Source organism: Saccopteryx leptura, chromosome 6, assembly GCF_036850995.1.
Source record: "Saccopteryx leptura isolate mSacLep1 chromosome 6, mSacLep1_pri_phased_curated, whole genome shotgun sequence".
Classification (NCBI taxonomy): Eukaryota; Metazoa; Chordata; class Mammalia; order Chiroptera; family Emballonuridae; genus Saccopteryx; species Saccopteryx leptura.
Genome location: NC_089508.1, coordinates 184,900,554 through 184,923,696, shown reverse-complemented (window position 1 = coordinate 184,923,696; position 23,143 = coordinate 184,900,554). Strand labels below are relative to the sequence as shown.

The window sequence follows — 23,143 nt, the reverse complement described above, 5'->3', positions numbered from 1 at the left end:
GGCGCACACCTCTCCTAGTAACCACCAACCTGGCGTACACCTCTCCTAGTAACAACCAAGCTGGCGCACACCTCTCCTAGGAACAACCAAGCTGGCGCACACCTCTCCTAGTAACAACCAACCTGGCGTACACCTCTCCTAGTAACAACCAAGCTGGCGCACACCTCTCCTAGGAACAACCAAGCTGGCGCACACCTCTCCTAGTAACAACCAAGCTGGTGTACACCTCTCCTAGTAACAACCAAGCTGGTGTATACCTCTCCTAGTAACCACCAAGCTGGTGTACACCTCTCCTAGTAACCACCAAGCTGGTGTACACCTCTCCTAGTAACAACCAAGCTGGTGTACACCTCTCCTAGTAACAACCAAACTGGTGCACACCTCTCCGAGGAAATCAGTGTTTCCTTATTTTAGTTGTTTGGGGTTCAACCCCGATCAAATGAAATTCAAAATGCTATTTACTTACTCTAAAAACACAAACCCTCCTACTTAGAGGTCACTGCCACAAAAAGACGAGAGGCTAATTAATGTGACTAGGAAGTGTTCTCTGAAATAAACACATATATGCAAGAATGAAAATACATCCCCTTTTTTTCTTTCTTTTCTTTTCTTTTTTTTAAATACCAGGTGATAGCATCCATAAACATGAACACTGCAGACTCTAAGGAGGACTTTCTACCCACATTTTTCACGTCTCCTTTTGGCTCTGAATACAGTGCTGTACTGGGGGTGGGAGGGCTTGCCAAAGGCGCAGGGGCAGGGCTGCGAGAAGCCAGGATCCGGATAGGCTAAGAAAATGTAAGCAAAAAAAAAAAATTTGCAAATAAAACTGCTTACATTCATGTAACTTGTTTGGCGACAGCCATATAGCATAAGGAAAGCTGCTATAACTCATAACAGCGTCTTGTAATGAAACAGCTCCGCACGTCCCTCTCAAACTGTTCGGCGCTCACATCTCATCAGATGGCTGAGTAAGCATTACACTTCGGGACAGTAAATCTGTTTCCAATATGGTGTACATTCACAGGCACGTGCTTTAGGATTCAGCCTAAGACACTTCCAGCTAAGTACTTATGAAGGAAGGGTAATCATATATTTAGATATCGGGATGCTATTTTCTCTGTCGATGTTAGTAACCTCGTTCTCACTAAAGCAAACCTAAATCTTAGGATTCTAGGAAACTTTCAACAAACTTTACCGCGGACTCTCAGCAAAGAATCAGTACCTACAGTGGTCTCCGGGAAGCCTTGCCTTCTGCTCCCACAATGCACCGTGCTTCTGTCCGCCCGGGGAGTTTCTGTATGGCATTAGCGCTACAGAGCTCTTCTTACCTCCTCTGCACTAGCGCGTTTCCTGAGAGCAAGCTATCCCTTGTTCATGTCTATATCCCCAGCTCCACAACAGAACTAAGGACAAAGCCGGCCACACAGAAGTGTTTGTTGATCTCCTACAGTTTCAAGTCACTAGCCTAGATTTGAGGTTCTGAATCCTTTCTGTAGCCCTAAGGTTTGAATGGCGGTGAGGATAAAGCAAACAGGGTTGGAGGTTTTTAAGCTGTTTACAGACATTCGCTTTTTGGAGGGATCAATCCTGGTCCTAGCTTTGGAAGAGATTGCTTCTATTCTGGTACCAGCCCTCAGGGATCAGAGAAGACTGTTCACATTGTGTTTCTCTGGGGCCCCATACCCAGAGCACATTTACCTGCCTTAGTGTCAGCATATAAAGTAGGAGACTTATGAGAGTGGACGGGAACATTCTCTGAGAAAAGTGACACTGTTATTTAAAATCACCCCTCTGCCCCAGAAAGATACGATTCTAAGCCCCTACAAAACTAGATTGTTTGGAACTGTCGGCAATTCTAAGTGGTTAGAGTGGTCTTAGAAGGGTTTGAGCTCTGGTTGAGTAGGAAGCCCTCCCACCACCTCCACAATGACTTCGCCTGGTTGGTCTTACCAGTGGCACCCTTGCATCAAGCATCCTTTTTATGCCTAGAGAAACGGAAAGTGGACACTAGTGTCTACACTTGAATGGGACCCCAGGGCAGTTATCTGTTAGAGAGTCATTGCCGCACGCAGATCCTGGTGGTATGTTTACAAGAGGGAAATGGTGAGGTCTGAGCCACTGGAAATGTGCTTCCCCACCCAGTGAGAGGTGGAGCTCAGAGTTGGGAAGACAGTGGCCCTGTTCCTGGGTGGACAGCGAATGGCTCTGGTGGGTAGTGTGGCTAAGGGGAACCAAAACTCTGACACTTGCAAGCTTTGATGGCTCTGGGGGTTCCTGGGCTCAGTGTCCCTGGCTGGGAGCGATCGGCCACGGGAGGTCTGCACCACCACATGAACGTGTGTGAGCACCCGGGCGTGTTCAAATAGAGCTGTGGCGTGTACAATAACTTGTCACTGGGCATTTTATCCACGGCGACAATTTGGGGGCAGTTCAACACTGCTTACAAAGTATTTCATCATCAATGAACTCCGCTCCCAATGTGACACTTAGGAGGAGGTGTTAGGTCACCACGTGTGCACAGGAACACAGTTAGCCCCAGGGGACTTGTCTAAGACTCGCCCAGCATCTCAGGGCTCACCGTAAACTGGCTTAGATTTGTAGCCACGTCTTCCTACTGCTAATTCCACGTCCTCTGACTGACTCAAAGTGTCCGGTGTCTCTGAGGTGCTAGAAAACCTAAGCCGGGGCACAAGGGAGGAAGAAGGCAGGTGGTGAAGAGACGGAGCCTGAGACTCTTAGCGGGCTGGATCTCCTCCTGGCTGCGATGCCCTCTCTATTCACACAGAGAGCAGCAGGAGGGGGACCGGACAGAGAAGTTGAGATCAAGCTGGGTGGGGACACAACAAGAAATGGGGAGAATGGCCCTGCCCATCACTTAAGGATGGTGAGGACATAAGAATGGTCTCCTTGGGCTCAGACGAGAAAGAGGCGCTAGCCAGAACACACAACAACAGTGAGAAGAGCTCACGGCCACGGTTCTGGGGTTAAAATTAGACTTGCATGGATATGAAGACCAAAAGCAATAACTTCCAGCTCATGCGTCCTACTTTTCTTTGCTCTTGTGAAAACATAAGCAGATGTTTAAATAAATTTGAAACTCCAGTCTGAGTGCCGGGGAAGGCCCAATGGACTTGGCCAGCCGGCGATGTGGCCGGATGAAGACCGAACTGGGGGTGGGAACCAAGGTTCTCGCTCTCGTTTTAGGAGCAGCGTGACCTTGACCACACACAAGTGCCCTGAAACTAAGTTTCCTTGATCTGTCAAATGAATGCTTTGAAATAGACCGGTTCCTAAGGTTTGCCTGGTCCTGACATCCTCAGAGAGTTTCCATACACTCACCGTCTATGGTTTTCAGAGAAATAGCATCTGTCACATCCATAACACAGCATTTGTGGCCTTCCCTTTATTTCTCTTCTGCTAAGGTGCTTTAATCCTGACAGTATAATAGAATAAATCACAGCCATCACAGAGGGGAGTGACACTGGCCACACACATTAGAGATCAACAGTCAAAAACCACTCACCCGGGCTTTCCCCTCTGCCCACAGCCTCTGCAGTCTGACAACACTCAGCTTGAACTACGATTTCCATCTGGCTGCACAGATCTGAGCACCAAAATAACCCTCTGCATTGTCTCGAGGGCTGTAATGCTACGCTGCTCTCCAGAAGCCGGCCTGTCCAGACCATCTCAGCCACAGAACCTGTTGTCTTTCCTCCAGCAAATGTTCAGAGAAGTATGATTGTTAGGTAGTCGATCAAACATCTCCTCACACCACCACCAGCAGCCACCAGAGTGAGATTGCTGAGGTTTGATTCTCTTACCACTTCCTACATACAAGTCGCCTGCCCTTCGTATGGTAACTACATCCTTTATACCTTGGTTTTCTTTAAGCACAGTGATGATGCTCACGTGTGAACCCTGCAGGCAGCATATGAGGTGCATGGTCACTGTTCAGCAAATTTAAGCCGTTAACATTAGTGTTACAACTCTTCTGTCTCTGGGTTAGATGAGAAGCGAAGCTCTGGGCTGGTGCAGAATTGGGGAACCCAATGATGGTGTCAGAGAGCTCCAGGAAGTCAAAGATCTCAGGATAATGGACTAATGGACCTAGAGGCTAAGTCGTGTGAACGGCAGGTTTTCAAGATGAGCCCTTGTCCACTCTTCATCTGGTTTCGCAGCTTAGCTGGCATTCCTACATCTCTCTGTGAATGTCAACAAGAAGCTCTGAGAGTCCATGCAGCTGGGGAGGGCTATGTCTGTGCACGGCAGAGGCTTTTCTGGTCTTTAGAAACAACAACACACATTCTTCCCTCTTACGAAAAAGGGGGTGTGATACACCTGAGTTAAGTTACCTATGAAAAGCCAAAGAATCACTGTGTTCTAAGCAAGACGGAGGGGCAGGAATTCAGCGCTCCGTGCGGGCAGGAGGCGAGGGAGTGGGAGCTGGAAAGGGCACCTGGTTTGCAGCAACGGTGGGCCCCGCGTCTGCGGCAATGGTGGGCCCCGCGTCTGCGGCAACGGTGCGCCCCGCGTCTGCGGCAACAGTGGGCCCTGCGTCTGCGGCAACAGTGGGCCCCCCGTCTGCGGCAACGGCAGGCCCCGCATCTGCAGCCACGGTGGGCCCCGACTCTGCGGCAACGGCAGACCCCGCGTCTGACCCAGAAAGCAAGGCTCGTGAAAAAGGGCCACAATTTTAGGTAAAACTCAGAATTTTCAATTTTCTTGAGAACGTGGGAGATGTAGTAACATTAGATCTGAATTCTCCCATGGCACCAAATTGCCAGAGCTGACAGGCACTGCCTGGACATGCCTGGTCCAAACCGAGACAGTCTCCAGCAGGACACACACCGGAAACCCAGCCGGCTTCCTTCCGTCACCTTACCTTCCTTCCCCCGTGAGCGGTGGACTTTGTGCCCTCACTTGAACTATCTCTACGCTTAAACAATGTCCTCATGGAAAAGCAGGTAGGAGCTCACTCCACTATTAACACCAGCTTTCCTCCCTGACTTCACCTTTCAACGTCAACAAACTTGATTCTGTTTCTTCTGATTGGTAGATTGAAATTCATTACTGCTTTAATGTTGAAGATGTTGCACCAACTCATATAATTAATTGGTGGTGTGCTATATTCCAAGTCAGATGCTCGAATGGAATCCTCACTTCTAACGTCTAACGGAATGTAGGATGACAGGCAGGAGAGCTAAATGACCCTGTCCGCTTGCTTCTGACTCAGAACAACAAAAAGTGGACCCCGGCAGCCGAGGACCAGCGGTACCTATCACATGGATAAATGCTTGCCCATTACTGGCTTGGAAACACTGTGTAATGAGCTCCTGGCTACATGGCATTTGTTAATCAAAACCCTTCTAAGAACTAGGAAGCTCTATTAAAACTAGAATTAGGGGCTTCAGAGTAAAAAGCGAGATTCCAAACATAAGACTCTGTAAGCCTGGCCCTGGCCAGGTAGCTCAGTTGGTTAGAGTGTCACCCCAATATGCCAGTGTTGCAGGTTGGATCCCTAGGCAGGGCACATGCAAGAAGCAACCACTGAATGCACAAATAAGTGGAAGAACAAATTGATGTTTCTCTCTCTCCCTTCCTCTCTATCTCTAAAATCAAGCAATAAATACCTTTTTAAAAAAAGATTATAAGCTTGAAAAGCTATCAGTTCCCAAGGAACCGGTTCTATTCTGTACCATGTGTCTCATTCACACTCAATCCCTTGAGACGTGGTATTTCTATAAAAATACAGTTTTGAAAAGACTGATGCCTGGGTCTGACTCCCCCCAGAGAGTCTTACTTAAGCAGACTCAGGCAAGGAAGGCACGGGCAGGGGGACTCGGCAGAACTCCACGGAACAGGCTAATGAGTTGCCACTGTTCCGGAGACAGACATGGCATGTGGCCACCCTCCCAGTCCCGTCACTGCTCAGCAAGGACAGCTCAGCACCTTGCTGTCGCCTCCCTGCCGTGCAGGCGCAGTCCGTGAAGCAGAAAGTGTTAAGTGGGTCATCACCAGGCAGGGCTTTTGCAACACACACCAAAGGGGGCCGGAGTGAGTGCATTGCCTGAACTGGCACTGTCAACTAAGGGCCACTTGAACCCAAGGCTGCCAGGCAGACGGGCTTCTTTTAAAAGTTGATGGGAGTCACCTGAATTTGCAGCCATTCTCAGAGGACTTTGTTTGGGCTATGGTATTTATTTTGCATTTGACTGAATTCTTCTTCCTTTTTTTTTTTTTTTTGAGGACATCAAAGTAACATTCCTCCTTCCTATCAATGCTCCAGCTGCAGCAAATAGATTCGCAGAAACAAATTTAATCCACTGGAGTTACTCTCAGAGTAAATTCCACACTTTGGCTGACACGGCTACAAATGAATTCAGTATCCTAAGTCCCCATCCAGGGCGAAAGGACCGTCACTGCACAAGGACAGACGGAACACCATGTATCATACAGCCAAGGTGGCGGGGGACGTGAGAGAATTTCAAAGGAAGTGCTACAAACTATTTTTAACATCACCTGCGTCCCACTGGGCCAGCAACTGCCCAATGCCTAGTATTCATAAATCAAGGTGAACAAAGAGAAGCCTCCCGCGTTGTGGCTCCAGCCAAAGAAAAAGATCTGGGAAGCAAGGAGACCAGCCAGCCCGGCTGAGGACACGAGGAGGCCCATCTGTGCTGGCTCGTGTGCTCGTTCCCCAGATTTCTGTACCTTGGAGGACGTGCACTGACCACAATGCTCAAACGAACTTTGGTGAAATATTCCAAATAGTCTAAGCCGCTGCTGAGCATTATTAAATGAGTCTGTGTTGCCCTTATAGTTTTAATATGTGTGCACATGCGCGGTATCGGGCCTCATCGCTCCTGGCTCATACTTATTAGGGACGTAGATCCGCCTTGAGGTTGAGTGGGGAGGAAAGCAGTCCGCGCGGGAGGAAGACTGAGTGCCCGGATGGTGCGATGGAGCCCGGCTGGAGCAATGGAGACCGGCTGGAGCAATAGAGACCGGCTGGAGCAATGGAGCCCGGCTGGTGCAAAGGAACCCGGCTGGAGCAATGGAGCCCGGCTGGAGCAATGGAGCCCGGCTGGTGCAAAGGAGCCCGGCTGGAGCAATGGAGCCCGGCTGGAGCAATGGAGCCCGGCTGGTGCAATGGAGCCCGGCTGGTGCAATGGAGCCCGGCTAGAGCAATGGAGCCCGGCTGGAGCAATGGAGACCGGCTGGAGCAATGGAGTTGGGCGGCAGCAGGGAGAGGGGGCTGCTGGCTTGTGCATGCCAATCAAGGTGCTCAAGAAATGAACATGGATACATTCGGGAACCCCCCAAACCTCTCCTCTGTATCCGCCCCTAGGGATGCTTCTGGAATTGCCAGAGCTGAAAATTAAATTATAAACCTCAAACATGACACCGACAATGCGATGCCTCTTTTGATAGTATCAGTGGGACGACTCTCAGTGGGCGGGCAGCCCCTCCTGGACGCAGACCCTCAGCCATGGGGAGACAAACATTGGCAATGCTTTCATCGCTGACAGTGCAGCTTGTTCTTTCCAAGTGTCCAGCCAGAACTGTATCCTGTCACCCATCACAGTGCACCCATATGACAAGACATAGCAGGTCCCTACGGAGGCACAATTACAATATGTAGCAGTGGATAGTATTATTAGATCACCAACACTCAGAAAAGGCTGATATTAGTACAATCCAGAAGGTAAGTGTTAGAGTTGGTTGTACAAAGACTCTTTCTTACAAGGTAGCATTTCACAGTGTGGGACTTGAGATCATTATGTTGGACAAATAACCCACACGTTCTAAGTAGAATGCTGTTCTGAGCTGGGCTTTAAATTCTTCTCATTAGAACTGGATGCAAGCCACTAATACGAAGACATTCTCCTGTAGCAGCACCTGTGAGTCAGAGCCCAAAGCTATACAGTGCTTTGTTTATTTGCCTATTCAGAGCAGTCGTGGAACCATGTGTATGTATGCTGAGTCACTCAGAAAGAGGATAATAACCACAATAACAACACTTTGAGGGCCACTGGGATCCCAAGGGCAGAGATGCAGGACAAAGGTGGTCTATAGGTTAAGCCTTGTGGGACATGTGGATGTGGAATAGTAGGTAGGTAGGTATTTTCCAAGGAAGGTTGAACATAGGCAGGTCTGTGTTATTTTTGCAGCTGCGGTAGCCTTCAGGGCCCTGACATATACACTAAAGGAATGAACGGGAAGATTGGTATCAGACAAAAGGCAGACATGGAGTCTAAGGCAAACTGAAATGTGTACAGACTGGCTACAGGCCCTCTATTCAAATTTTCTAAAGAAATCTGTAGGCCAAACAAAACATACTTAGGAGCCAAGCAGCATCTGTGGGCATTAACTTTGTGACCACTGATTTGGGAATGAGAAGGAAGCCAACTTGATTTTGATTTGGAAAACAAAACAAAACAACACTTTATTTATTTATGCTTTGAATGCTAAGTCAAGTATGAACTGACTGAGTAGGCCACATAAATAAAGTGAGGTTTCTTCCTATCCACTGTCATTAAAGAATCTTCTTCCTGTTCCTATTCCTCGATTACCTGTAGTCTCGTGTGAGCACTTCCTTTTCCTTGTATGTTTTTCCTGGATGAACACACTAATTCCCATGTAATTACTAGCTGCCAATTCCTAAATCTCTACTCAGCTCACGCCTTTCTCCATAATTTCAAAACTGTACATTCAACCACCTGTTAGATATCGGTACGTGTGTGGCATAAAAGCTCCCCAAATTCAAAAGGTCTATAGTTACACATAGTATCTTAACGCACAAAGCAGCTCAACTTCCGGAGCAAACCATGCTGACTGTCACTAACATTCAGTCCGTTTTCATAACCACAAACTGCAGCATGTCCTTCACTCCTCTTCCCTCCCTCACTTCAGTCGTGCCATCAGTAGCCAGAAAGTACTAATTCCAGCTCCTAAATACCCTTAGCTTTGCTAATCAACATATCAATTGGCAGGGATGCCAATACAGTCACTTGTTCACATGTGGGCACACCCACGCGCATGTACACACACCCCTCACATCTGCTACAGTCCCTGATTTATTGAGTCACTGATAGAAAATGAACGAAGTATCGTGGTCATATAGAGAAGTGGTGGTTAAATGCCATATTTTTTCTGTATTTCCCTTGCCCTGGATCCACATGAGGTGTTCTGCTGTTGATGCTACCTTTTGCATAGGTGGGAACTTAAAAAAGTTGAGGGGGGGGAATGCAATTCTTGTAACAACACATTTTTATATTGAGGCTTATGTCATCCTTCCCAGAGGACTTGACCTAATCATCTATGCATTTTTATTTAAAAGGTTATTACCAAGCTTTGACCTCTCCTGACTCTTTCTGCAGGAAAAGAAAGCAGTCGATGCACAAAATAGCTACCGGAACAATACAGCTACCTCCACTTTTAGCGTGTCCTAAAATGTCAACAACCTTTGGTGTTCAACAACATTTCTCAAACCACCTCCACTACCCCAGTCCGGGTGACTAGGCCCCCTTGCCTAGCTGAAACACAGCCCCCTGCCTCCTCTCCCGTGCGGTCTTCTGTCCCTGGAACCGATTTCAGAACCCAGAGCCAGCACTCTCTCCCTGAAGTGCTCCCACGACCCGTTTCTCGCCCCACCGCTCTGGCTCCCCGGGCCCCACTCCCCATCCAGCTAACCTGAACTTCTTTCAGATCCTTCGAACAGCCACGCAGGGTCACCTCTGGACCTTCGCATACAGTGTAGACAAAAGTAGGTTGACAGTTGTTTAGATGGAAAATAATGCAATGATTAGTCAATAATAATACAAGAACAAGCTCTGTGTTGGCGTCCTCACAACTGTCAACGCACCTCTGCCCACCCCTCTGTTCTCTATCTTTTGCTTGAACACTCTCTTTCTTGCCTGTTTGGTCTCCCAGCTCCTCCACATTCTTCAACTGGATGAGAGGGTGTCACAACTTCTGACATCCCTAATGTGTAATTCTAGGTTAGATGTCTCTCCGAAACTATCCATTATTTCCCCTTTCTAGGTATTTCTCAGACTGGACCTAGTTACATGTCTATTATATCTGCCCCCTTGAGGATTGCCAAGCTTCGTGAGGCCAGAGTTCATGTTTGCCTTATTCACTACTGTGTCCCGTAACACAGTCTTCCCAGGGGAATTCCCAAAATATTTTTGAATTAATTTGAGTAAAGAGGCAAGAATAGGGCAGTGTTTTAACAACCTAAGGCTATTCATTATATAAAAATATGCTGAAGAAGATGGAGGGGAGGAGGTGATTTAAGTGGTGAAGGAATATTGGCAGCTACTCACAGAATGTGAAAATTAAGGATAAGATAAATTTAAAAAGAATGATGATCATGATTTGGTGAACAGCAATATAAATAATAATAATAGTAATAATAATAATAATAATAATAATAATCAAGGACAGAGTTGGCAGACTCTCCCTCAAAAGCAAAAGTTGTGATACCATTCCCAAAAGCTGAGAAATAATAAAGGGAAATGTATTTTGAGGAAAAGAAAGTTAAGTTTGCTACCTGGTTTCCTGAGAAACATTGTAAGGGCACTTCGGGAAGCAGAGATGGAGCTGGGAAGGACCATGCTTGTCTTAGACTTCAGCATTATTAGGGATGGAAGCATCTGTTATCAAATCAGTCAGTATCCATTACTTCTGATATAAGACCCTTCCTTCCCACATGGAATCCATTCCATTTGGGTTTAGGAGGTGCTCTCCAAAACCCATCTCCAGGGACAGGGTAAGCCCAAGTCCCAGACGTGGCCAGCTAACGTCAGAGTGACAGGTAGAGGCCCCCTCAACTGTACAGGCTAGGCCTGTCTGACTCTGAATCTTCGTCTCCCATGGGAATGTTCTGCTTAAGACCGGGAAAACAAACAGGCAAACAAACAGAAACCTCTTCTCAACGATGTGGCCAAGGAAAGAGAATATGAGAGTGGGGTTCTCAAAAGACATCTTCAAACAGAGCTTTCTGAAGAGGAGAGCCAAGGAAAGAGAGAAAGTAGTAAGAGGGAAGTGTGAGGCCAGATGTACTGCTAGCTTCTCCAGTGATACAACAGAGCACCTTATTCTAGCATGATTCAATGTCATTTGGGACATTATTATTTTGCTTTTATTTGTAACTGAAACCATCTTGAGAAGTAGAAAGAGTACATGCTGAAGTTATAAGAACAAGACTGTTCCAAAGAAAATGTCACAGAGAGGAAACAGTAGAGGACTACGAGTGAAACTGGAGCGTTACTACCAGAGAAGAAAGATGATTCAAAGAACGTTAGATCCAAAGTTGACTGCAGAATGGAAAGTCCATGGAGGATAAGGATTGGGCAAACATCAAGACTGTCACCCAGGGGCCACAGTTATCGAAAAATACAGACGTCACCCTAGAAGGGCAGTGAATATCAACAAGAAAAATCCAGATAAAACTGACAAAGAGACAAAGACCTCAAATTAGTACATATAAAGTGATTTTAAAAAAAAACGAATTAACTTTCATTCAGAGATTATATAGGGTAGTCTTCTCTTAATTAAACCCATTCTCAAAATTTACATTTAATTACATCCCATAAAATGCACATCTTAAAAAAAAATTGTTTGTATCCAACAGCACTGTCTTAGAGCATTTTTCAATTTTTTTTTTAACTTGTAAAATTGTCTGACTAGCAACTCTATTACAGTGTGTTGGCATGAGCTGACAGCTGTTAGATGGTATCTTTCAATCCTCTCTAAAAATAGAGAAGTAATGTGTGAGTTATGTTCATCTTTGGGAGCAAAAGGTATGATGCGTAGGGAGTTAAACACACTCTACCAACAACTGGAGGAGAAATTCAGGGTTTGAAGATGTTGAATTTTGCTATAAAACAAATTCAAGGGAAAAATGTCTTTTGCATGCAATATTATGAGGGCAGAGGAAATGATGGTCACCATTTTTGCTGGCAACAGAACTAATTTTTTTATTTTTTTATTTTATTTTTATTTTTTTTGTATTTTTTTCTGAAGCTGGAAATGGGGAGAGACAATCAGACAGACTCCCGCATGCACCCGACCAGGATCCACCCGGCATGCCCACCAGAGGCGATGCTCTGCCCACCAGGGGGCGATGCTCTGCCCCTCCGGGGCATCGCTCTGTTGCAACCAGAGCCACTCTAGCACCTGGGGCAGAGGCCAAGGAGCCATCCCCAGCGCCCGGGCCATCTTTGCTCCAATGGAGCCTCAGCTGCGGGAGGGGAAGAGAGAGACAGAGAGGAAGGAGGGGGCGGGGTGGAGAAGCAGATGGGCGCTTCTCCTGTGTGCCCTGGCTGGGAATCGAACCCGGGACTTCTGCACGCCAGGCCGACACTCTACCACTGAGCCAACCGGCCAGGGCCAACTGCTGGCAACAGGATTAAAATGACAATAATTATAACCACTAGCATGTAGTCAACACTTATTAAAAGAAAGACAATGTCCATAGAATGATACACACCTAATTGTTAGATATAATCCCAATAACTATATCGGTGGAACCTTCTACAGAGAAAATGCGACTTCAAGGAGCCTATGCTCTAGAATTGGATCAAGGTCACACACATCAGTGCTACGATAACAACACAGTTTAACTTGGAGTCTGCCTTCTTAACCATTCTCCCATCTGCCTCTCAAATAGAGCGACACAGATTTAAGTTAGCTGGCAAGAAAACAAGAAACCATGTAACACAGAAAGATTCTAGAGTATCTTTTTCTAAAGATTTTTTTTTTTAAAGCAACAACACAACCATAGACTAAGAAGCAACATGTATTCCCAGTTGAGTTACAAACTGAAGTCCTGCCTAGAGGCAGGAAAATAATTTGAAAGCAATCTTCTCAAGGTACTTTCAGCCTTCAAAGTATTGACCAAACTCTTGAACTTCACTAAAATCTAAAAGCCATTCTTTGTAAGTAAATTAAAGGACTGGCATTTTTTTCTTCAAAATAAAAGCTTTCTAACTGTTGCTTTGGGTGCCGTAAAAAACAAGAAAACTATTTTACGACAGTGGTATAGACAGAAATGCTACTCACAGGTTTTTAAAGTATGTCAGCAATTTTGTACATTAATTGAATTAATGCAGGTAACACTGTAGCTTGCTAGTTGTTCATGAGACTTCAGCTCATCAACATGGGTTAGATGTACACTTTGGCCAATTACACAGAGCAAAAAGTATTGCTCAAATTATTTTAAAGATCCCAGGAGCAAGAAACGGTTTCTGCATTAGCTAAATCAAACCTGGCCTAATACGTATATGTGTGTGTTTCTGTATTATTTACAGTGCATCGCAGGGCCAGTGGAGGTGTTTCCTGTGTGAGAACTGATGGAGAGAACTGTTGCACGCATACATTCAAAAATCCAATCTTCCCCAGTTCACTCTTCACCCTTGACCCCAAACAGCCAGCCTGAGGTGCGGAGAAGGAATTCAATCTTGATCCCCTTTCTCGAGAGACTTGCACTACTAACTGGGAAGAAGGGCTTTTTGAGGAATGAGACACCTGGCTGAACTCTCTGGCCCACTGGGCCTTGGCTAGCACGGAAACCAGTCAGTTCTGCTTACCTGCGCGATCTCATTTAGATAGCAACACCTTTCCTGGTTAGTGTTCCAGGGTGGGGGGTTGTGCAGAAAGCGGGTGACGGTAGGGGAGGGCAGAGCATCCGTGCTGACGGCCCGAGCCTGCCAGGACACTGGGAACTCTCTCTGCGGTGTTGGCGAGTGGAGGGGGGTGCAGCTACAGACACTCCCAGGGCGCCTGCAGCGGTGGCAGCACGGGAGGGAAGTGGGTGAGAAGAGGAGTAGAGAGAGCAGCGCTGGCGGTAGCTCTCCTCCTCTGTTTAATCAACATCAGTGACTCTAGTTCCTATCTCATGAGAAAGATCTAAAGGGTGCATCCCTAAAAAGCAGATAAATTGAACTTCATCCATCCTCCCTAGCCGTTGACTGAGGCTTTCATGACTTTTATTTGTTTCTTTATTGATGCATCAGGTTGGTGATCAAACCCTGTTTAAAACACAGCTCTTGAATCCAACTCCCTAAACTGAAACCTGTCCCCACCTCTTCCTAAGCTTGTGACTTTGGATGATTCATTTCATCTCTCCATGCCTCAGTTTCCTAACCGGTAGAAGAGGGAGTCATCATTATTATGACGTTAACTGAATTAACACAAGCAAAATGCTTACAGATAGTGCATATCAGCGTTAGCCATTGCTCTTTGGTTATTCTTACTGTTGTTGTTCAATCCGTCTGAGCACTGTGTCCTAATCCTGGTGATGCACGGCACGCCTACCAGAGTCTTATACGATATCACACGCTCTACACCCTAACTGCCGAGTCCAAAAGAACAAGCTTATACAACTTGCCTGGGAACTTGGCCAATCTACATTATTCAAAGTGGCATCTATATATTTAGCAGGTTGGATTGGGTCCGGGTCAGACAACTGGTCACTTTTGTCAGGTGCATTAACACTCCGACCACTAGGATGCTATTTATTGCAGAATTAGTCATTAACTAATTACTAATTACTCCAATGGCCACAGACGTAGGTCAGCAGTCTTCTCCCTTCACACCGGGAGGATCCGGCATAATAGAGGTCAAACAGGTCATTTGCATGGTCTCTGCTGAGGAGGCCCACCCCACCGTAGAAGACGGCAGAGGAGGATTCTGGGTTAAAAGCAAAGAAGGCATAATTTGACGGGAGCTTCTATAGCTTCTCAGGGGACCACCTGGCCTGTCTCTCCTGCTGGGACCTGGCAGCCTCTCACATTTGCTCACTTGCAGCTGGCCTGCTGGGGAAACCGGACAAGGTCTGACCCTGGTCCCACATCATTTTTCTGGCTGGCAAGTCTTTCCCACTCTGAGCATCTGGAGAGTCATCCCACTGTGTTTGCCAAACTTGCTTGTATGTGAGAAGCGTGTTTGTTTTGTAATCAGTGTCCTGGGTTTTAAATAAGAATGCCACAGGAGATGATCACACTGCGATCCTTGCTAATGTAACTCCAGGCTAATAAGTGCTGAGATGATCCTGCTCTTTGATTTCATGAATAAGAAAATAAAATGGGAAATGCACGACATTTTTAAAAAATGATTGCTATTACTGAGTGTAAAATTTATTTTAACCCTCTCCGTAGCGGCTTAAATTTCATGTGGAATGTGTCGCCTGCCAGATTGTATCTCCTGTTCCCCCTCTCCTTAAATATGTGCTTATTTACTTCCTACAGAGTTCAATTTTAGAACCCATCAAAGTAGACCTACTCAGACTCTGACTCCATTTTCATGCATAAATTCATAGATGTCTTCAGAAGGAACCACACTTGCATATGCAAATGCTTCCCAATGCCTTTTCATTTTTTACTTCTGGCCGGCACAGTTTTTAATTCATGCGAACACATTACACAAACAAATATGGGCTCAATAACAACACGCGGCATGTGCGAATTGCTAATTGCAAGGCTATGAGTTTGATGTGGCCAAGCAGCTTCCATTATTACCGGTGGAAGGGAACAAGATGAAACAGGAGGCATAAAGGTGTCTTTAAAACAGAAATCCCAAGCATTTGGTTTACATTTTTATGTCCAGATTAATAACAGAAAAGGTGACAGGCCAATCCACAATTCAGCAATAATCTGAGATCCACCGCTCGGCGCACAATGACCCAGAAGCTGGGAGGCCCTTCTAATGAGACTAGGGAAGAAGAGTCTGTATTTCCACACAGACCCACGAGAAACAAAATGTTTGCAGCAAGACTGTAAATGAAACCAAGGCTACGGCAGAAAGTGAAAGGCTTTCCAACCACACTGAACGTGCATCACCTTTCAAAATAGCCGAGTCTTGTATTAGTGATGCTCTTGGAAAGAACAGAAAGGTGTCATAATTTATCATATTGGAAATTTAAGCACTCCCTTAGTTCATTAAGCTGTGCTTCCTTACAGGTTTTTTTTTTTTTTTCAATTTCCACTCCACGCACGTTGCGATCAGGTGAGACCATGAAGTTAAAGACTTGTCAAAGTCACTCACAGATCAAAGACATTTGATACAGAGCAATTTTCAGACAGCCCTCCCCCTGCTCAAAATGTGTTTCATTTACATGAGGATAACTCCAAAAATAGGAGTGAAGATTAAATAAAAATTGCATCTTGCAAGGGTCTACAATTGCAATTGAAACACAATTTTAACTGTTTCTTGGCTGATTTTGGTGGTGGGGGGAATATTTTGTTAAATATAAAAGCTGGAGCTAGGCTAAACTGGGAACATATGAAAAAATATATATATTTAAGAAAAACTGCTAGATTATAGATTATATATATATATATATATATATATATATATATATATATATACACACACATACACACACATATATTACCAGTCATGTTTTCTAAGAAACAAAGAAAAGTAATTTAAGGAAGCTAAGAAACCAGGAATGGAAATCCAAGCTGCTACAGACTAAATGTTTGTAACCTTCCAAATTCTTATATGAAAACCAAATACTAAAAGCAGAGCCTTTGGGAGGTGATGAGGTAGGTCATGAGGGTGGAGTCCTCATGAATGGGATTAGTGCCCTTCTAAAAGGGGCCCCAGAGAGCTCCCCAGCCCTCCTCAACTCTGTGACGGCCCAGGGAAAGACAGCTGTCTATGAAACAGAAAGAGACTCGACCCCTCATCAGACACCAAATCCGTCCATGCCTTCACCTTGGATTTCCAAAGCTACTGAAATGGGCAAAATAAAGTTTTGTTGTTTGTAAGCCACCTGTTTCTAGTATTTTGTTAGAGCAGCCGAAAGGACTAGGGCACTCATGAGCAATTACATTAGTTGCAACCTTTACCGGGACAAGAAATAAAAGAGTCAGTAACGTAATAACCCGGCAGGTGGGGCCCTGACCCCTTGCACTGACAGAGAACCCTTCCCAGGGTGTGCCCCGTATTTCTGTGCATTCTCTTAAAACTCGGCTAAGCCCTGAGTGTGAACTGCACACCCAACAAGGCTGGAACACAAAGCACACAACGCTGAGCTAGTGAATCGACTTAGCTCCACTGTTCTCACCTCTGTGTCCGTTCACTGACAGCAACCCTTGACAGGTGGTTACAGATTCCTTAGGAAAACTGAACATGAAGGGAACGTCAACTCTTAGTACTTGGGAGAAAAACAGTTTCTCCCCCACAGAAATCCAAAGATTGTGAGTCAAGAGAAACACACCCCTAATGGAGCCAAGGGTCTGCTGTTGGGTTACAGCTGTCCAAACCCACCAAGCTTTGTCTCCAACAGCAACCACCAAGTCATCAAAAGAACTTAGTGTCCAGCACCAGAGAAGCACTTCTGTCATACCCACAGGAGTTTGGTACGTGCAGATAAAAGGGACCCTTCTCAACTAAACTCTAACGGAAAGCTCAACGGTGCCAGGCTTTGCTCCCAACGTCCACCAACCTTAATCATCAACGACACGCAACAGTGCAAGCCAAGAACGTAGCACGGTGACTCAGGCGGGGTGGCTCCACATACCTTGTCTTGGAAACTCATCGGACTCCCGGTGAACAAGGTCTGTGACCCGGTTTCCATAGTGCATCCTGCTGTCGTGGTCATAGGCCTTCAGGGTCTCGCTGGAGCTGTAGGACTTCTGCGTGGGCACACGGCAGTCTTCGCTGTCCAGGGAGGAGCTCGTGTAGCGGCATTCTTTGCCGCACCGCCCCCGGGTCAGAGAGCGGTGGCGCCGGTCCTTGACGTCCATTATTCCGGAGCAGGCGGGAGGGTGATGACGGTTTCAGAGAAGACGGGCCTGAGGGCTGGCACGTGTCGCGCTGCCACCTAAAAACATCAAAGGAAACAACCGACACTGTGATTACAGAGAAACGCTGCCTTCAGTGCTGACTCATGTTCTGACTCAGATAAAAACATAAGAAGGCAAATTTGGTCAGTGCCACATAATCTCTTTTGCAAGTGCTTAATATATACTTAAACAATCAGCCGAAATAGAAGAACTCGATCCGGTAAATTAATTTTCCTGGTGTTTAATTTAATCGATTTGGGAGAAGCAATAGCAAAACAAGCCCTCTTTTGATTTTCTATATGTGCACAGATGACACGATCAGTCTGTCATTCTAAATGCAAGATCTTACTATGAAGCTGTTGAAAGCAAAACTGATTTTATCCTTTAATTATATTCTCCTTTTGCTATAGAGGAGTTGGGGAAAACAAATATAAAAAATATTAAATAAAAATAAAAGTCTATGAGGCGTAAATATACGCTGCTGTTGCTTTGCGATGATATCAAGTCAGTCTGACTAAGAACATAAAATTGCCTCACAGGGTGTGGGGGATGATAACACGGGCACTCGGGACAAGCAAACAATCTCCCTCCCATTTCTTTAATGAGCCTCCAGTGTTCTCCCTGGCAAATCTGTGTCTTGGATGCACCTGGTCATTTTTTTCCTCGTCATCTACCAACTGGAGAGCTCGCTGACAACAGGTCTAACTGGCACAATAACTTGATCACTGACCTAAGCCCACCGCCCTGTCCTGTTCAAGGCCGGGATATCTATTGCAGAAAAGAAAAACATGGAAAAACACTGAATAAAACAGGAAAGTTAATGGAAAGGAGCCTCTAGCACAGGGGTCCCCAAACTTTTTACACAGGGGGCCAGTTCACTGTCCCTCAGACCGTTGGAGGGCCGTACTATAAAAAAAACTATGAACAAATCCCTATGCACACTGCACATATCTTATTTTAAAGTAAAAAAAAAAAACAAAACAGGAACAAATACAATATTTAAAACAAAGAACAAGTAAATTTAAATCAACAAACTGACCAGTATTTCAATGGGAACTATGCTCCTCTCACTGACCACCAATGAAAGAGGTGCCCCTTCCAGAAGTGCAGCAGGGGCCGGATAAATGGCCTCAGGGGGCCGCATGCAGCCCGCAGGCCGTAGTTTGGGGACCCCTGCTCTAGCATATATGCTGGCAACCAGGAAGCCCCCGCCCCCTGTCTGTCACCTGACACCCGGGCCTGGGTGTGTATGTCCAACATCACTCAGAAAACACTAGCCTTATGCCTAGCAAACACGCTTAGAGGCCTCTGAGTTCCCAATGGTAGGCTCTTATTGATTTCATGGGCCGTGCATAACAGCATGGACCACAGGGCCAGGAAATGGACAGAATGGACAAATAAGGATTCTAATTGAAATGGAAGCAAGGACTCTGAGCCAGGGTACCGGTTCTTGTCGGGGCTCTGACGTCTCAATGTGTCAGGCACGGCTCGGGCAGCAGATCTGTGGCTGTGAGCCCCACGGCTCTCCTTCGGTGATTTGCCGCACCCTAGCGGGTGCCTCTGTGTGCCAGAGACCTAGCCCGCACCCACGCAGTGTGGACGGCATCTGTCCCAAAGCAGCAGGAACCAAGCCAATCCCTCCTTGTCTCTGTACACCAAGAGGTCCTTCTGGACCTGAGGAACCCCACTAATTTATACTATTTGTTCACTTTACCAAATACTGCCCGCAATCACGGCCGATACTGTTTGGCAATGAAAAAGGCACCAAGCCCACAATCACTTCTATGAAAGCTAATAGTTTCCTCCAGGTTGTAGTTCCTGACTCAGGAAGCTGAGAAGTCTCTTTGAGAGTCACCAGTCAAGATCCCAGGACTCAATGAGAGGACACAAATAGTGAAAGTCTCCAGGGAATTTTTCTTTCTGTGCAGACTTGATTCAAGGAGTCTGAACATTAATGCAATTGCTGAGTGCCGAAAATCATCTCCGTTCATTTCCAACATGTGATCTCAACATCTGGGAATCCATATTACAGGCTGGTTAAGAGCATGCCCATTGAAGTTGTGACTGGCTGCCAACCTTATCATGGCCAATAGCCAGCCAGAAACCTTGTAAAACTATTCCTGGCATTTCAAACTCAGATTCTCAAACAGTCAGAATAGAGAATAATAGTGTCTGCTTCACAGTTTTAGTAAAAATTAAAACAGATACTGTGATAAAGCTTTCACTAGGGGCCTGTAAGGAAGTAGTGTTGTTTCCTTCTCCGAAAGATTTAAAAAAAATTTTTTTTTTCTCTAGCTAAGTAGGATGCAGACTGGCATTAGACAGAGGGCAGAGATGTCACTACGAATCCTTCAAGGTCATGTAGTTTGGGAGGGGAGATGGGGTCTTTCGAGTGGATTTTATAGTGTTCTTCTCTTCTGTTTCCCTGGGTTTTCTTTTTTTGTTGTTGGCTTTTTTGTGTGTGTGTGTGTTTTTTTTACTTTTTAATGTTTTCAGTGTTCCTGACTCATGAAATCCTATCTCCTCTGATTTGTATCACTCTTTGGAGAGCAGGCTTTCTGTGTATGCATATGTAATTTTATTTTTTAAATCATGCTCTGATTTACTGGCTTATTTAAAAAGCTGAAAGCTTATTACCTAGCTATAAAGTACGAGAACTTCTGTGTTTGGACATTTTGATGTCTAATTTGATTGCCCAGTAATCTTTTCCTGCTAAATGCCTCTTCCTTGGTGGTGCCCTTGGTAGTTATGTTTGTCAGCAATGTCACCTCCAGACAAATGATAGAACTCTGTATATTCTATATTGAGGCAAAAAAAAATGACAAAACTTTGTCTAGAAAAGCTAATTTTGTAGAAAACTGAACAGAATACACAGACAGTTAGCCTATGGACGTTTTATGTTTAGCCTGTGTGTTGTTTAAATTTTTCAATATTTTAAAAAAATACAAACAAGAAAATATCTTATATTAAAATCTGGACCTATAGGTTATCGTTAAAAGAAAAAAAAAGTGGACAGTTGAGAAATGTCTACTCCCAGAAAGGTGGAATAAACATACTTTTACTTCCTCCTCCCAGGAAGTTCGGCTGTGAACCCCGGACGCTACACGGGAACAAATGTAGGAGTGTGAAAGGTGGGAAGAAGAGGCAGATGAGCTGGGGACCTTGGGACCCCGGCAACAATGCTGTGCTGAGTTCCTGGGATTCTTTCTGCCCTGTATGTCCCAGATTTGTCGCTAAAGATCCTGGCAACCCAGAAACAGCCACAGACACAGACAACAAAGGCTCCAACAAAAGCGGCTCCCTCTTCAGAAAGCTCTGAAGGGGGACCTAGCGAGAGAGAAACGTGTAGACGGCAACCACCGCCCTGAAGCCAGACAACATGGAAGAGGGCTGCAGCCCCATTCCGTCGCCACCAGTAAAAGCCAAGAGGGGACCCTCGGCTTCCCTGCTGCAAGGAGCAGCAAGCATTCGCCCGACCACGCTGACTTCAGAGAAGGCTAGGGAGGGAACCAGGGCTTTCTCCCATCCCAGGAGGCAACAAGGCCAGCCCCTCCCTCCTAGGGAACCCGGACTTTCTCCCATCCCAGGAGGCAATGAGGCCAGCCCCTCCCTCCTAGGGAGCCCGGACTTTCTCCCATCCCAGGAGGCAATGAGGCCAGCCCCTCCCTCCTAGGGAGCCCGGACTTTCTCCCATCCCAGGAGGCAATGAGGCCAGCCCCTCCCTCCTAGGGAGCCCGGACTTTCTCCCATCCCAGGAGGCAACAAGGCCAGCCCCTCCCTCCTAGGGAGCCCGGACTTTCTCCCATCCCAGGAGGCAATGAGGCCAGCCCCTCCCTCCTAGGGAGCCTGGACTTGCTCCTATCCCAGGAGGCAATGAGGCCAGCCCCTCCCTCCTAGGGAGCCTGGACTTGCTCCCTGCCAGGTAGGAACAAGGGACCCTTCTTATTCTCTGCAGGGGTGGGTAGGAGGGGACCTACTGGAGAGGCAAGACTTTCACTCTCTCCCCATGCTATTGTGTCCTGTAGCTCCTTGGTACTGGTTACTAGTGTCAGTAGATGCCACATGGGGAAGCATAACCAGGCACTCCTATCTCTGCCCCCCAGGGAGGTATCATTGGAGGCCCAGTAAGGGGTCAGAACCCCCACATCCAGCCCTCCAAGTGCCTCACAAAGAGCACCCTGCACTCGGGTGTTGACAAAGTCTGAGTGGGGAGCCTGGACTCCTTTCCCAAACTAGCAATAATGAGGTGGGATGTCTCTACTCCCGACAGAGCAGTGTCAGAAAATCCAGCTAGAATAGAGGGTTTAAATTAAGTCCAGAATCTGTAACGTCCAAATGTCTAATTTTCAATAAAAAAAAAAAAAAATCACCTGGCATACCAACAAGTAAGAAGATATCAACACTGAATGAAATGATAAAATTAACAGATGCCAGTGCTGAGATGAAAAAGATGTTAGAATTTGTTGAAATGGATTTAAAAGCAGCTAGAAGCATTCTTCTATAAGCAATTATGGTATGAAATTGAAACAAAGGAAACAATAGAAAATCTCATTAAAAATTTTAGAAAGTTTTAACAAACACATACAAGATATAAAGGAGACTCCAAAAGAAATATTATAACTAAAAAATAAACAAACAAACAAAAATCAATAGATGGGTTCAGGAGCAGAATAAAGGGATAAAAGAAAGAATGAGGGAACCCGAAAAACTGAAGAATGGAAGGTACCCAATCCACACAACACATTAAGATACAGACTAAAGAACAATGCTGTCATAAACAGGGGGTGCATTTCTTTTTTCCAGTCGGTGACATGGTGTCCTTGGGATATATTCCTATAAGTGGGATGGCTGGGTCAAAGGGCAGTTCCATTTCTAATATTTTGAGGAATCTCCATACTGTTTTCCACAGTGGCTGCACCAGTCTGCATTCCCACCAGCAGTGCAGGAGGGTTCCCCTTTCTCCACATCCTTGCCAGCACCTATTGTGTGTTGTTTTGTCAATGAGCGCCATTCTGACTGGTGTGAGGTGATATCTCATTGTGGTTTTAATTTGCATTTCTCTAATGATTAGTGATGTTGAACATTTTTTCATTTGTCTATTGGCCATCTGTATGTCCTCTTTGGAGAAGTGTCTGTTCATTTCTTGTGCTCATTTTTTGACTGGATTGTTTGTCTTCCTGGTGTTGAATTTTACAAGTTCTTTATATAAATTTTGGTTATTAATCCCTTATCAGATTTATTTTCAAATATGTTCTCCCATTGTGTGGTTTGTCTTTTTATTCTGTTCATATTGTCTTTAGCTGTGCAGAAGCTTTTTAGTTTGATATAGTTTATGGCAGCAT

At 45.8% G+C, this 23,143-nt stretch overlaps 1 protein-coding gene across 3 annotated transcripts in view; it reads right to left on the bottom strand.

The window, feature by feature from the left end:
• The window catches only part of TENM2 (teneurin transmembrane protein 2), a 1,124,432-nt gene that overhangs the window by 907,642 nt on the left and 193,647 nt on the right, over window positions 1-23,143 (bottom strand). For all 3 annotated transcript variants that reach the window (XM_066344467.1, XM_066344468.1, XM_066344469.1), the window contains exon 2: window positions 17,537-17,839. In XM_066344467.1, coding sequence (XP_066200564.1) covers window positions 17,537-17,762 — 226 coding nt within the window. In that variant the 5' untranslated portion in view covers window positions 17,763-17,839. The remainder of the gene's footprint in view (window positions 1-17,536; window positions 17,840-23,143) is intronic.